The 16,969-nt window shown below is 39.3% G+C and overlaps 1 protein-coding gene across 4 annotated transcripts in view; it reads left to right on the plus strand.

Annotated features, from left to right (window-relative positions):
- The window catches only part of Gabrg2 (gamma-aminobutyric acid type A receptor subunit gamma2), a 70,939-nt gene that overhangs the window by 4,665 nt on the left and 49,305 nt on the right, over positions 1-16,969 (plus strand). For 2 of the 4 annotated variants that reach the window (XM_042699566.1, XM_042699567.1), the window contains exons 1-2: positions 12,589-12,742; positions 14,439-14,506. In XM_042699566.1, the coding sequence (XP_042555500.1) occupies positions 14,465-14,506 (42 nt within the window). In that variant the 5' untranslated portion in view covers positions 12,589-12,742; positions 14,439-14,464. Of the gene's footprint in view, positions 1-5,860; positions 5,875-12,588; positions 12,743-14,438; positions 14,507-16,969 lie in introns of those variants that run through there. The other 2 variants (XM_042699565.1, XM_042699564.1) reach the window with 2 other exon arrangements.

The raw sequence follows: 16,969 nt of genomic DNA on the forward strand, positions 1-16,969 counted from the left end.
TAAATGTCATTAAAAAAGAAATAAGCTTATTTTAAAGTTACATATTAGAGACTTAGTATAAAAAAGACAACTCCAAATCATATTAATCCCTATAGTATTGTAATGTAAAAGCACAAATAGTTGTAATTTTATGCCATTAGAAAACTCACTGGGTAACTGCATAAAGTACCACGTAAATGGTAAATTAGCAGCACTGATGTAATCTCCACTCATTGGTAAAGAAAACCCCATGAACAGCAAATAGCACAACACTGGAGGAAAGCAAAACAAAACAAAACAAGTGATGTTTTTAAATCCTTGTAGTAATTGATATCCTGTCATGAAGTCAAGTTCACTTGTATACCCAAAGTCTGTGCAGGAAGAGAAATACCCAGTGAGTTCTACAATATATTTACGTATATTTCCATGAAGTGGCCAAGACAAATGACATATGCCATACTGTATATATTTAGGGCAGAAAAAAAAGTAATGTTAGATGCTTTCCCCCCAGGGAAAGTCTTATTTAATATTCTCTTCCATTGGCAATGCATTTCTCCGTGAACTTGCAAAAGATCCTTGAAGTAACGTCTTCCTGTGTCTTTGCTTACATAATGCCTTGACCGTAAGACCTTCAGATCATTCAGCGCCACGCTCACCTCTCTCTCAGCATCTGTGTGTGATATGTTTCCTCAGTACTTAGTTACTGACATCAGTCATTTTTACTACATGCTTTACTGGTTTCTCACTTTTACTTCTCATTTTTTCTCTTTTCAGCTAGAAACCAAGATCCATGAGAACAGAGATGCTATTTATTTCCACAGATAAAACTTGCGGTTTTAGAGAAATGCTTAGCATGTAATAGATGCTCAATAATTGTTTTTTAATTCAATAATAATTTTTAAATCAATAATAAAAACTACCACTTTCTCAGAAATTTGTCTTCTCCTTAAAAAGGAATAAAGAACAATCTGTTCATCTTTTCCTGTTATCTCCAGTTAATCCACACACGGCTGCCCTTCCCCTCTTTGGTCAAGCAGCAACTAGGCTCGGGGCAGTTGTTAAGGACAGAAGGTGGTAAGACTCACTTGATTCCTTTGCTGTAACTCAAAATGAATACCAGGAATATGGAACTTTTAGCATCAGGAAGATGGGGTAGGGTCAAGAGACAAGGTCTAGACGAATGGAAAGAGACAGGATGGTGAGTGTACTCATGTTTAATGGATATATGTGAAAAGGAAGATGAATGGATGGGAGGTTGGGAGAGATGGGGGGACGATGAAAGAGGTGACACTGGTCTAGATCCATTGCACTCATAATCTGATGGTGAACTGAAACTCCTTTGTACAACTACTTATAGATAATAATAACTTCAAACTCAAATTCTTAGCCTTCCTTAGTGACCACTACTACTTAGTGACTTTTAGTAAACTTGCATTCACTTTGCCCAAATCTCCACACACAAAATCTTAGTACTGTGGTTCTTTGCAAGTTTACTTTCAATAGTAATCTCTATATTGCATGCAGATGAACTGGAACATTTTGAGCATTCCTATTAGACGTGCTGACTGGTGTTTTGTTACTACATGAGACCTTAACTTACTCAGACTGTCACATTGCTCAAACATCATCTACTTCATCAGACAAAGTAGTCTCCCCATGCCTTTTTAATTCTTAATGTGAGGAGCCTGCAGAAGATGAATTTCTTAATTTTCTCATTAAATTTATTTTCCAACTTGTCAGACCCTTCTCCTAACATGTGTAAGATGAGCAAGTTGAGGAGATGTCTCTGTTTCTAGAGTGTCTATGTTGTTCATTATAAGAAAATCATTTCGGACCCAGGGCCAGTGGCTCATGCCTGTAATCCTAGCTACTCACCAAGTTGATATACGGTGGATCATAATTCAAAGCCAGCCTGGACATAAAAGTCCTGGAGATCCCATCTCCAATGAACCAGCATGAAACTGTGATGGAGACATGAGTCATGGTGGCATGCTGGCCATGAGCAAGAAGCTGATCAAGAGTGCGAAACAGGGAGTTCAAGTTGCAGTACCAGCAAAGGGGGGAAAGGGAATATCATTTCTGTAAATTTGACGGACGTTATTCACAGTGTGGATCAGGACGCAATGAGAAGATACCTGCCTCTGGGAAGTTATCTGTTGCCAAAAGCTTGTATGGAAGGGTGCCATTCAGTTGCTAAGCTAAGCTACTCAGCTTACTTTTGAAGGGAAACTTGGGTTGTGCACCTTAATGGCCAAGTCTGTCATGGCCAGCAGAAGTGAAAGCAGTGGCTGGAGACGGTCTGAGGAGTCCTGAGGACAGACAGCATCCAAGCTGATAATCTGCTGTTCTGACCATGGCCAACCCTGATTTTCTCCATGGCTCATGGATCTGTTCATAGAAAGCCATCATCTGTCATCTTGGTCACTAGGTCACTCCAAATTCCCTTCGGACTCCAGCTGTCTTATCTTCCACTCACTCACTACAAAATTGTTCCAATAAATGAAGATAGGATTTAGATTCTAAAATCTGCTCAGCATTGCAGGTACAGTGAGATGACTTTCTCCTTACTTTACCTTGGTGGCCTCTCTTCTGATTCCTCGCACCACAGATATTGTTTCCCTGTTTGTAAACCTCATATTGGTAACTACAGGGTGTGTGATCTCTCATGCTTAGTCATTGTCCCATATGTGTTTTTTTCTGGTCCCAGGACTTGAACTTGGGGCCACAGGCTCACTCTCATTTCTTGCTGGAGCTCTACTGCTTGTGCAAGCCTTCAGTCCAGCCTTTTTAACGTGGGTACTATCTTTAAGTTGTACGGAGGAGTTGCCACTTAACAAAGCAGTGTGTGAACACAATTTATGTTGATCAATGCCCTCCCTTGAACAGTCTCACCATCCCTCTCCTCCCCACGCCTTCCCTCACTCTTCTTAATCGTGTAGAATATACATTCCTATCTGCATTTGCTCCTCTTCTTCATCTAACCCTCTGCCCTCGACCCCATCCTGCCCATTTCAAGTACCTGCTTCCTGGAGCATTATTTGCTCATTTTGCCTTTCTTGAGGTCTCCCTTGACTCCACTATATTGCAGTTAATACATTTGCATACACTTGCATACCACCAGACATATTTACTTATTGGTTTGTAGGCTAGCTCTAGCTTCCACATATGCTGATAATTTTGGATAGAGGACATTTTTGATCAGGCTGGATTCTAACTCTGATCCTCCAACTCTCAGTCTCCCCAGTGACTAGAATTACAGGCCTAAGTCGCTAGGCACCTGGCTAACATAACATTAGTGAGCTAGAATTACATTATACATATAAATATTTATGTTATAAGGTCTATTTTATTGCTATGAATTTGATGCTGAGAGTTACAATAAAATTACTCTTTCTTCTTTGTGATTCTAGTTTAAGGCTAACTGGCCTAATCTGCTACAGACATATTATACAAGAGTTTCAATTTTTTTCTGATGAAATTGCTGTGAAATAAAATAGTTCTGTTTTTAACATTTTAATGAACTACCAAAAGAGTTTCCCAATCTATAATAAAGTTGCTCTAAATGCTTAAAGCTTTATGTATCCTTGTAATCACCAGTTATTCTAAAAGTAGCAGTTTAAAATAAACACTATTTCTGGTCAAGTTTCTGAGTAGCAGAGCAGTTAGCTTTTCTGGGTAACTGTGATTCAGGATTTCTCATTAAGTTATAGTCACGTTGTGGAACAGAGTTCTCCAGACACCTCAGCGTGCAAGAGTTAGCTTCCTACAGGATGACCTTGTAGCCATGCTAGAGAATGTGAACTGCATCCCAGGTTCAGGGCTTACATGGAAAGAAACACTTCACACACTCACACCATTTGTACTGCGGAGGACAAGTGTGCCTAGATGGTGGTAAGCTTTGAAGTTTACCCAGTTTTCAGTTGTGTAACAGTTACACAACATAATTGGTTTATAATTCTTGCAGAATCCCAGTGCTGTCTTACATCCAAGCAAAACCAAGAACTAGTTATTAATTCTATTATGTTAATGACGCAAAAGATTTTAAAAATGATTTGTGGTTGCTTTGAAATTTTTGCACTATATTTAACTAATATGTCTATATAAATGGAGTTTTGTCGAGCTTAATAATTTTCATCTATTAAATGGCAATGACTGTCTCTAATTTCCAAATAAATTAAAGCAATTTTGGCACTAACTGATTGGTTTGGAATTTTAAGGGATTCTCATGGAATCTCTGATACTTATTTCTTATCTATAAAATGCATTACTTTTTAATTTGTTTATACAATTACCAGGAAGAGCAATATACCACCTGAGAGCTGAAAACAAATATAAAACGATGCCAAATTAACAAGAAACCACAGTGCTGTTTCATAAATATCATTTTCCCTCTCCCCAAGAGAAGAGTGTTTCCTAGACAAAATAGAAGTTTATTTTGTTTGCGCATATACAACCAATACAGAATCACCAAGTGTTTGTATTTATCATAAACTTTTCAGTCGATTGGCTTTGACACTATTGATGATTATACAGCTGATTATATATTTTAAAAAAAGAAAAGTTAGAGCACTAGTCTTGAGCTGAAGAGCTGAGGGACAGTGCCCAGGCCCAGAGTTCAGGCCCCACGACCGGACCCCCTCCCCAAAAAAAAAAAAAAAAAAGAAGAGAGAAACTGTGGCTGACAATATGAGAAGGAGCAAGATGGTTCTACAGGAGCCATGTTTTACAATTTGTGCACTAGCATTTTGAGCTTGGGAAGGAAGGAAGGATATGCTATTCAAAACAAAAGTAGTAAAACAGTATGTCCCCTACGTATTCCATTGGTACTATGATTTCATAATGATTTAAAGCTTCCTTGCCTTATTATAAATTTGCAAGATGACTAATGATGTGGAAGCTTTGTTCTAATGTACAAATATTCCATTTGCCTATAAATCCAACAAGATGGATTAAAATATACTTAAACTTAGATAAAGTTAGAATTATTTGAAATTCCATTGGGATCTGTTTGTTTGTTCATTTTTTCACATTGTTCCAGAATTATTTTGTACTCTCCAAATACATTTGTAACGCATGAGTTGGTGGTCTTTCTTCATAGTAAACTTGAAACTATAATAAATCCAAGTGGTGCTCACAGGAAAAGTCTGTCAGTACCACAAATGGGAGAATGAACACAAAATACTATCTGAAATATTTGTAATTCCTGTGTGTGCAAATTTAGGTTATATAGAGATAAAAAGGTACTGTAAGTAATAGAGGCTTTGAAATTTAATCAGTGACCTGAATCAATTAACTCCATGCTTCCTTACATCTGATTACAAACAAAAAATTATTTCCCATTACTATGGAGAAGACAATTTGGCTATATGAATTTTCTATGAAACGTGAATGTGTTTGAACTTGATACGTTTGACTGATTATGTGTAGATACTCGCATGAAACGGAGTGGACCTTTGTTTCCATACACGTGCTCTTGGTGACCTGAAAACGACCCTAATGCTGCAACAGCTCAATCTTTCGTTCACGCATCACTTGAAAGCACACAGATGCTGTCCATCTGTGGCACTCCTGCAAATACGGGAAAACCTGCGCATGTTTACACGCGTGACCTTTTCTTTTTCCTAAAGAAAACCACAAAAGTTGTCTTAGTTCTCGAACATAGTTTTTGTTCTAGAAGAACATCCTCTTTTTTTCCTCAGACACTGAGCCTGGAGAAGTAACAGTGAAGCACACTGGTAGATGGGACTGCAATGTCAACGTAGAGATGCTGACAGACAGACATGAGTCATGTTCAGATGCAAGACAACGCATTGTTATTTGGGAGTTGCCTTTTTCTAGTTGTGCAGGCATTGTTTGTCTCCCTAGCTAGACAGGAGTTGTTCTGATATTAACACTGTGTGCTACACATTTTTTTTTCACCTATGATTGTGGCTTACACAATGGTCTCTGATACACACACGTCCTTCAGCGAACAGATTCCATAAGGCACTATTTCCCCAAATTCGGCAATGACATCTGCTCGTTTATTTACTGAGCATTTTGTCATGAAGCCAAGGATCTATCTTGGAATATAATTATATCTTGGAATATAATTTAACCTAAGACAGGTAATGAAAATAATAAAACCTGGAAATTTAGTGTCATTTTTCATAACAGAAGACAATGCAAATGCAATAAAACTAGAACCATGTTATCAAGTTCTTTTCTCTGACCTCCTTTGGTCTATCTGACACACTGAGTAGATTAGCAGTTTGGAGAGAATGGCTACAGACAAATTACAAATACAGGGAGATTTTTGTCCTTAATATAATTATACATGCTGAAAGAAAATTTAAAAAGAATAAAAACTTTCTAGTTGTATGCTTTAATGACTTTTAAGGCTCTGCCTATGTGACACTTGCAATTGTCTTGTGTCCTAGGATCTGATATGTAAACCGGTCTTATTAGGACAAGCAGGGTACTCTTTTTGTTTTTTGTTGGCCATGGGCTTGAACTCTGGGCCTGGACGCTGTCCCTCAGCTCTTCGGCTCAAGGCAAGCCTTCTACCACGTGAGCCACAGCACCACTTCTAGTTTTCTGATGGTTTACTGGAGATGAGAGTCTCATGGACTTTCCTGCCTGGGCTGGCTTTGAACTGTGATCCTCAGATCTCAGCCTCCTGAGTAGCTAAGACAGGTGTGAGCCACTGGAGCTCTGCAATCTTAATAGATGTAAATTTTGTGGACAAGCTGTTTTGAATTTCCAGTGTACCTTGAACAAAAGGCACTTTCTTGCTTAAGATCTGTTACCAAAGTAATGACTTATTCTAAGGAAAGAAAAGTCCAAGTAACTCTACTGCATTTTGGGGAAGTAGCTCTTCTTTCTGCCCTTTAGACTTAGTTGAATTCCAATATTTAGTCCCATCCTAGAGCAATGAAATTAGTCTCTTAAGAGGGTGATCTCCAGCACTGGCATTTTCACAGCCTGTGAGTAACTTCACAAGCAGCCAGGGGTAGGAATGAGTGGTCACTCCATTGTGAACACTCAACTGTGTGATTGGCATATGTGCATTTATTTTATTTTATTTTTTTTGGGGGGGGGTCTGGTCGTGGGCCTGAACTCTGGGCCTGGGCGCTGTCCCTCAGCTCTTCACCTGAAGGCTAGCACTCTACCACTTGAGCCACAGCGCCACTTCTGGCTTCTCCCCCCTCCCCCCCCCCCCCAGCTTATGTGGTGCTGAGGAATCGAACCCAGGGCCTCATGCATGCAAGGCAAGTGCTCTACCACTGAGCCACCTTCCCAGCTCCGTATGCGCATTTTTAATGCATGGTAGTTCATCTTCTAAATGAAGAAATACCAATTATTTCCTCTTTGAACTAATTCTTGGTGGCAAATAATTACAGCCTTGCCTGACAATATCTTCTATAGTCTGTGTATCTTCTATGGCTAAAACCATTCTTAGATTGCCACAGTCAGAACACACACACAAAAATACGGAGTCCATGTACATTTCCTGAGAGGGGGACTACGGCTGGCTTATTCTCATGTGGCCAGAAAAGACCAATTTCACATGGAGTTTGTAAAATCTGTTTAGTAATTGAGAAAACAGAACTGAGCATTCTCATGAACCTAGTCACATTATTATCCTTAAAAAATAAATCCATATGAGAGGGTAGTATGCAAAATGACTTGTCCCATTTACCACTCAAGTGAATATCATATTACATGGAAGAAAGTCCCCATAACTCTTATTTTATTGCAAGATGAGATTATTTTTTTATAAATAACCACACTGTAATTCTTTATAAAGAGAGTAATCATTATCCTTTGATGTTTCTTTCTAACTAGAATTTAGAATCCTCACCTATTCTAATAGTCATATTCTCATATATTATTTGTTCATTCCACTGTAGATTTGGGCTACTGCCATTTCAATCACCAAGACTTCAATGTGACCATGATTTTTCTTACACATATCATTTAGTAAACATTACATAGCATTTTAGGATAAATCTAGGAATGGAATTTCTGGGCTATAGGATATACAGATCCTCATTAGTAGTAAACAACAGCATAGTATTTCTCTTCCAACAGTGTGAGTCCTAGACTCTTCATCTCCTACTTTTTGAGAGCGTATAAACAAATCACAAAACTTATTATATGATCATATGCACATAACTGTTGAGTCTTTTTGGCCTGCTCCTATGCGTTTTCTCCTTTGCCCTCCTGATTGACTGACTGTCTAGAGACCTGTACAATTTCTTTTTTTGGGGGGGGGGGGAGGTCCGGTTGTGGGGCCTGAACTCTGGGCCTGGGCATTGTTCCTCAGCTCTTTAGCTCAAGGCTTGAGCCTTGAGCTCAAGGCTCTACCACTTGAGCCAGAGCGCCACTTCCAGCTTTTTTCTTTTTGTTCATGTGGTGCAGAGGAATTGAACCCAGGGCCTCACACATGCAAGGCAAGTGCTCTACCACTGAGCCACCTTCCCAGCGCCTACAAAAGACTCCACATAGAGCTCCCCTATGACCTAGCAATCCCACTTTTGGGCATTTACCCAAATGTTCACAAACAAGACCACACTAAAGCTACCAGTATGACTGTGTTTATTGCAGCATTATTTACTATAGCTAAGATATGGAACCAACCCAGATGCCCCTCAGTAGATGAATGGATCAAGAAAATGTGGTATATGTACACAATGGAATTCTATGCCTCCATCAGAAAGAATGACATTGCCCCATTTGTTAGAAAATGGAAAGCCTTGGAAAAAATTATATTGCATGAAGTGAGCCAGGCCCAAAGAAACATAGGTCCCATGGCTTCCCTTATTTGCAATATCTAGTATATGTCTGAGTCAAGCAGAAGAGGTCAGATAAGTTGATGTTAGGGAAATGAACCCTTAGATATGTATTCAAATGTTTTTTTTTCTTTCATGCGATTGTTTCTAGCACATTATAATAAGATTATTTCTTTGTTGCTTTGTATGTCCCTCCCCCACAGTATAACCCCTGTTTCACTGTATTTGATGTTGGTATAATTTGTGGAAGGGAAGGGGAAAAACAAATCGTTTAAATAGGGATATAGGTGGACCCATTGCAACAATGAGATGTACAAGTTGTTATGTCCAAAACGAACTTTACAACTTTGGTGAGGGCAGGGAGGGTTGGGTGGGGGAGCAGGGGGAGGATGGGAAGGGATGGTAAGGGGAAGCAAAGGAGGAGGCTACAATGCTTGATAAGAAATGTACTCATTATCTTGCCCATGCAATTGTAACCCCTCTGTACAGTATTTTCACAATAAAAAAAAAGATGATGTTAAGCGAAATGTACCCCAAGATAGGGACAAAAAGAAATAGCTTACCATAAGGAGGCTAACACAGAGAAAAGAAGCTAGAGCAATAATCTCAGAGCATAGCTTGCCATTGGTGTTATTTTTTTCTACCGACTTTCTGCTCTTGTGAAAGCCCCAGTTGCCTGCTCCACATTTCCCCTCAGCCTCTTCTCAACTACTCCAGTTGCTACTGGAGCCCACCCCATCTACTTTTTGGGAGGCTGATTCTGACTTTGGTAACAGTAGTAAGAGAAATAATCAATCAACATGTCCTCCTCCTCTAAATTATATATATATATATTCCTGCTCATGCTGGCTGGTGATCCACAAATCGAGGCTTTCTGGGGGTATTTTAGAAAAATGTACCTCTCATTCTTTTGGGGGAGGGTTTTGGTAGTTCAGCTGTATATGTTCATGAACGTAAACAAGGAGACATAGAGGTAAAGAATTGTGATGTGTGACCACATGGTCAAATGAAGTATGGGTGGATCTGATGAGAGAGTGCAGAGGAGGTGCCCCAGACAACCTAAGGCTTTGAATATGTAAGAAGCTGAGTTCAAGTATCCCGTCCTGCAGCCATCCAACTCAGTCTGCTGACAATGCTTCCCAATGCAGATTAACTTACATTTAACCTCATAATAAAATTCATTTTTCCTGATCAAACTCCACATTTATTTCATTAAATAGATCATCGGTAGGCATTATTAACCATCAATAATCTGCATTTTCACATAATGAAATATATATTTCTGATCAATGATTTGGTCAAATAGGCATGTTAACAGCTGTTAGTACGTATGAAAAAAAACAAAAAAAATCGAACTACTTGCAAACTAAGAAAGTCATTCTGAGTAAGACAAGTCACCCTCAGAATATTACTTGCCTGGCTTGCTTCTACCCTCACTGGGAATTCACACTCATGTGCTCACACTCAAGTAGAACACACCTTTCTCTAGGCCCCTGCACAGTTCACGTGGGCATCCTTGAGGAGTGGTACATAATGCCACAGACCATGTCCCACAGATAGGATTGGGGACAAGGACCTCCAGAGCCCTATGCAACAATGACAAAGTCCTCCAGTTCTAGCATGCAGAATGGAAACCCCACCCATGGTCCCATGCCAAGTTCCCTGAGCTCTCTGGAGACAGAAGTTCCCTCCACTTCCCTGCTTCTAAACTTGCACCAACGCCATCCTTCCTTCCTCAGAGGCTGGAGGGGCCTTGAAAAATGCAACAAGGTATGTACCTTGTTCCTGCCAGTGTGTTGCTTTCTAAACAGAGGCAGTGTTAAGTGAGGCAGCACATCACCTCAGTTAAGTTACATTGCAAGCTGTGTCTCATGCCTCACAGGAGCAAACACACCGAAGACATCTGCAGCGGTCAGCTTATGAAATTCCAATGCTGCTAACTTCATGTTGTAGGCGCCGTATCTTTTTATTGGTCTCAGTCATAAACTAATTTATGCTCCTAAGGGGAAAAGAAGCAGGAGTGATGGTTTCTTTTTATTGTTTGGTGAATGTGCAAGAGTAGCCTCTTTAGTCACAATTTCCTTCCAAATCCTTGCAGCAGGATGGTGATATATTTTTGTCTTTAGGAAATCCAAGTATATACTGGCAAGTATAACTGTGACCCCTTAACTGTGGAAAGAGGATAATTACAGGAATGTCAGTGTCTTAAAGATCAAATAGGATTAGTATTTAAGCTTTTAAAGTTACTTCCATAACATGATGAAGAAGAGTCTGTACAAATGATCAGTTACAGGTACAGTAGCCACCCTGTGTTGGTGCCACCCCAGATTCCTCTGGATGGGGTCAGATCCCCAAGCTTCATGATTATATTACAACAGGCTTATGTGTATCAAAATTTGAATAACTAAGAGAAAATAATTGAAGTAAAAAAATTGGCTTGAGAAATAGATATATATTTAGGATACGTAGCAATTTGGTAGTTAACAAGATTCATCGCATAACATCTGTTTAGGAAAATCAAATGGGGTAAAAAACTGTGTTGCAAATGTGTCATTTTAAATTTTTCATTCTAAGCCGGAAGCAGGTGGCTCACACCTGTAATCCTAGCTACATAGGAGGCTGAGATCTGAGGATCAAAGTTTGAAGCCAGCCTGGGCAGGAAAATCCTGGACATTCTTATCTCCAATTAACTACCAGTAAATCAGAAGTGGAGCTGTGGCTTGAAGTGGTAGAGCGCTAGCCTTGAGCAGAAGAGCTCAGGGACAGAGCTCAGGCCTGTTAGTTCAAGCCCCAGGAAGGGGAAAAAAATTTTCATTCTAAGTCACAGATTCACTGAACACAGATAAAAATGAAAATGGCAGCTCACTATCTCTAGATCTGAGAGGAGGGAGGACAGATTTGGAAGTTGAGGAAAGGTTGAAGAAAGTGGATGGATTTGGAAAGAAGATGGATTTTTGATCCATCTGCCAGCTGTCTAGCTTCCATCTCAGAAAGTTCTAACAGATGTAGGAACACAAGACTAAAGTACAGGACATCAGATGCCTCTCCAATGAGTCCAGTCAGTAACTAAATTACAGGAGATAATGTGAGTTTTCCATTGGACACAACAGGTAACTGACTTCTATGATTGTTGGCTATCAATCATCTGAGTTAAATTCCAGTGTAGGAACCTGTGCTGTAATAAAGGGTGACTTAAAGTCTGCAACTACATTTTTCTTCCCAGTACCAGGTTCCTAACAGCTAAAGATAAATGAACCGCCCTTTCCTGCAGTGCCAGTAAAGGGGGAAAAACACAAATACACACACCCTGGGGGAAACAAAGGCAGCAAGACTGAGCTCCACAGTTCCGTTGACGGGGGAGAGGCCTGCGTGGCAGTCTGTGGGAGTGAATCTAATTATCACTCTCTTACTTTCATTAATAGGTTGGAGCAGGCTAACTTTTATAAGGAAGAAGAGGGAGACATGCCTGAATTCTTAGGCTACGCTATGATAATTTAAGCAGCATGTTCACCAAAATAGCTTTTTTGTTAATAAGTTCTTCATGAGGCTGTGCAGGTGGGTGGACGAACGTCAAAAGCAGGAAAGGCAAAAATAAATGATAGCACATGGCATATTTATAGACTAAAGGGCAGAGCGTTCTGGAAAAGTGGAGGGAACTCTTTAATACATTCTGGTTTCCATTAGTTATTCTAACCACTAGGTGATGTTCTCAGTTTCTTTCATTCCTATAATCCTGCTTAGATTCTCTGCCTTTTCTACCAGTGTTTGTGGTGAAAGTCAACTTAGATATAATCTCTGTATTTCTTGACCAAGAGTTTCATTTGTTTATTTTCGTAGCTTTACTAGCCAAAAATCAGATGATGACTATGAAGATTATGCTTCTAATAAAACGTGGGTCTTGACTCCAAAGGTCCCTGAGGGAGATGTGACTGTCATTTTAAACAACCTGCTGGAAGGGTATGACAATAAACTTCGACCTGACATAGGAGGTACGTCAAAATCCTTCCTGGTAAGCCACAGAGAGGGCACATATTCTTAGAAGAAGACATTAGCATACTTCACAAACTAGGAAGGCATACGTTCTACTATGTGTTGTCAAAATAAATATACAAGGAGCACTCAAGACTAGGAGCACAAGAGCTATTAATAAACTTAACATGAAGAAATAAGTGTTAAGTAAAGCTAAAAATGCAAATTTTCCTACATATTACAATGGCTATTTAAAAAGGGACAATTTCTCATGAAGCATAATTTAAAATAAAATAGAAAGTAATAGTAGAGACTAGAGAGGCAATATTGATTACCTAGTGCTTTGTAACAGTCGCAGCATTGCTGTGCCAAGAACGTCAGAACTGGTCTAGCACTTCACAGGGGAAATAGGCTTGTCTACGCTGGGGTTGCTCTTTGAGCGTGAATACTCTTAAGTAGCTCTCATTCTACTTGTGGGAGCAGTCTACTGTCTAGGAGGATCTGTCTCATGGCAGAAAACAAGAATGAGAGAAAGTAAATACCCAGAGGCCTAGTGTCTAGGCTTAGAACTAGACAGTCACCTTTGTACATCATCAGCCAAAAATGTCTGACTATGCCCAGATGTTAAGAGACATCAGCAGAGCCTCACGGGGGAGGGTGTGGGTGTCAGCATTCTTGAAAAATTCCATCTGCCACAGTTCGGACATGCAACCTTCAAGGAAAAAGAATAAGGAGGAAAAAAAGGTTCTTTGTGCACTAAAGACCAGAATGACAGGAGGGATCTTTCATTAAGTGTTAAATTAACATGGAACACGTCCATTGGCTCTTGGATGGCACACTGCAGATTCTACCCAATAGAAAGGTGCATACCAGCCTCCACAGAGCTCACTCATGACCTGTGCGACTCAGCATCCAGGAAGTCATCATGGTAGATGGCACAGTTGGTGTATTTGGTGCTAGCCAGATGCCCCTGGAGGTAAAGTGTCCCTGCAGATGAGAAACAGGACGAATGTCTCCAAAGCAATGTATAGTTCACACTGCTCGTTATGTCTGTGTCAAATTTCTGATGCATAGATTTTTTGTCTGGGCCCTGAAGTAATTATTTTCTATGTGGGTCAAGTCAGGTTGCAAGGTACAAATAGATTCAAGAGCTTGCTGGGAAAGTAGTATAATTAAAGGGATCTGAGGAAAGAAGGAAGAAAAGCTCAGAGCACTGTCTTCTCATTTCTTCATTTTAATGTAAGTTAAAAAGGATAGATGGTTTGAAAGCTGTACTGTGCTTGTTTATTGCAATTGCCTGCTTAAAAGAATTGCTTCACAGGGCACTGGTGGCTCACAACATTTGTAATCCTAGTGACTCAGGAGGCTGAGGTCTGAGGATTGCAGTTCAAAGCTAACCCTGGGCAGAAAAGTCCTTGAGACTCTTACCTCCAGCTAACAATGAGAAAAACAGAAGTGGCAGTATGACTCAAAGTGGTAGAGTGCTAGCCTTGAGCAAAAGAGCTCAGGGACAGCGCTCAGGCCTGAGTTCAAGCCCCAAGACTGACCAAAAGAGTAGTTTCTTGGATACAAAATTATTATGCAAATATGGTGAATTAGTAAATTCATTTTGAATACTTCTAATTCAGCTAAATAGGATTGTCCTAGAAAATTAAGACAAAAACAGTAGAATTCAGTACTTCTCCAATGCATATATCTCTACAATTCTCTTTGCAGTGAAACCAACCTTAATCCACACAGACATGTATGTGAATAGCATTGGGCCAGTGAATGCAATCAATATGGTGAGTATCTTCATAAAACTATTTTTTGGCATATATAAAATGAGGAATATATAAAAAAATCATTTCAATTTTGGAAGGGAAAGATAAATCTTTTACCTCCATTTTCTCTTTTGCAATTTGAAGATAATTAAATTTTGAGGATTTTGAAATAAGAGCTGAATGTGATGGCACATAAAATAAAGCATGTGTAGTTATGATATATTGCCCCAATTCAGCAATTATTGTGCATTTTCCAAAGGATCATGGCCTAATGTGTTTCAAAGTAAGAAATGTTCCCAGGAAAAATAGTGCATTGGTGTTACAATATTTCATTTTTTCTGTACCATTTTCTATCCGAATCTGAGATGAGAAACTAGACTAAGTCCATAATACAAAAGAGTAAAGTGGAGTAAAAAGGAGCTGACTATGGTCAGCATACTATCACTATGATGTATCCTATATATGATAATGCATTGATGGTGCTGTTAACACTGTGATTTAAAGTGTTCACAAAACTAATAATAAAGACATTCTCCTAAGACAGAGAGAGAGATACAAGATAAAGATGTGTATCATTACCTGCATAATCATAATTGTTTGGCTTGTTTAAGTACTAACCACTCTAACATACTACATTCTTCGTATTCTGAAAAAAATGCCAATATAAAAAAAATACACTATAGACTGTAATGTAATTCTGTTCTTGCTGCTAGTTCATTCTTTATATTATTTGAATATCTGTATTATCTTTAAGTAGTTATACAAAGGAATTGCCATTCAACCAAGCAGTTTACAAATGCAGTGCATCTAGATCACAGTTAGAACTCTGTTTTAAGAGTATCAGTTCCCCAGAAATGTCACACGGTTTGGAAAATGCTGGTGTTCAGACATATATATATATATATATATATATATATATATATATATAATTTTTGTCAGTTGTGGGGCTTGAACTCTGGGCCTGGCCATTGTCCCTCAGCTCTTCAGCTCAAGGAGAGCACTCTACCACTTGAGCTACAGTGCCAATTTTGGTTTTCTGGTGGTTTATTGGAGATAGGAGTCTCATGGTCTCTCCTGCCTGGGCTGGCTTTGAACTGTGATCCTCAGATCTCAGCCTCCCAAGTGGCTAGGATTACAGGCATGAGCCACCGGCGCCTGGCTTAAATATTTTTTAATTGTGCTTGGTTTTGTTTTGGCCAAAATACATCTGAAATTATTTAATTAATTTTCTCCTGACCACCTTTGTTAACAACGATTTCACAATACATGTTTCCTTTCTGTATAATAAACTTCACACAAGAAACTGAATGATGAATGAGATGACGTAGCTTACCCTACTGGAAATGTACCCAGTTACAATGACACATGATAGTAAGTGGCTCTAGAAAGAATACAGAGCGTATTCAGGCAAGAGAAATAGTTCCCAAGTCTGTGAATTCTGGAGCAAATCAATACTCTCCTTGGTCCTTCGTATTTTTCAACATGAAATGGAGTTCAGGGTACTGGAATCAGAATGTGAATAACATTTGCTTGCAACTTTACAGAGAAGACTGGGTTATTATTATTATCATCATCCAATTTGTAGAGCTGACCAAAGCCAAATAAAATAAGGCACAATTAGGGATAGTTATTTGGAATCATTCAGATAGCAAATAATTTAACTTGCTGTTTATTATACTAGTTGATCCTTTCTATACTACTCAGATAGGTGATTTCTCTCTCTCTCTCTCTCTCTCTCTTTTCTTATGGGGCTTGAACTCTGGGCCTGGGCACTGTCCCTCAGCTCTTCGGCTCAAGGCTAGCACTCTACCTCTTGAGCCACAGCACCATTTCCAGTTTTCTAGTGGTTAATTGGAGATAAGAGGCTCACAGACTTTCTTGCCTGGGCTGGTTTTGAACCGTGATCCTCAGATCTCAGCTTCCTGATGACAGGATGACAGGCGTGAGCCACTGGTGCCCGGCTCACACAGGTGCTTTCTTAACTGAGATGATGCATGGAAAATGTTTGGCCAGAGGACCAGCTGAAAATAAGTATTTGTAAATAATACAAGAAAAATAAAATAATAATAGCTAGCCTTTTGATGAACTACTGTGATGATGATGATGATGATGATGATGATGGTGATGATGATGATAATGAAGCATTATATAAATCTGGAAGTAGCTAAGTATGTGTTTGGGTTCACTGTTTGTAGATAAAGAAAAGAAAAGTCCATAAAGGGTAGACACTTTCTCCAAGTCTATTTCCAAATAAGATAGTCACCCTGGAACCCTAGAGTCCTGACTCCACACCTTGTGGTCCAAAGTTCACCCTTCATTTGCTTTTCTATGACCAAAGTCAGCTGTTATCTAGTTTACTACTGAGGCTGGAGGGAAATCTTTGCGTTCATTGGTCATTATAAAGAGCATGCTTTGTGATAGAGATTAGTACAGCACTAGGAATTCTATTTTATTGGTTAATTTCATCCTAGTTAGAGAAAGAGC

The sequence above is a fragment of the Dipodomys spectabilis genome, unplaced genomic scaffold (genome assembly GCF_019054845.1).
Source record: "Dipodomys spectabilis isolate Male_0828 unplaced genomic scaffold, ASM1905484v1 ptg000258l, whole genome shotgun sequence".
NCBI classification, from domain to species: domain Eukaryota; kingdom Metazoa; phylum Chordata; class Mammalia; order Rodentia; family Heteromyidae; genus Dipodomys; species Dipodomys spectabilis.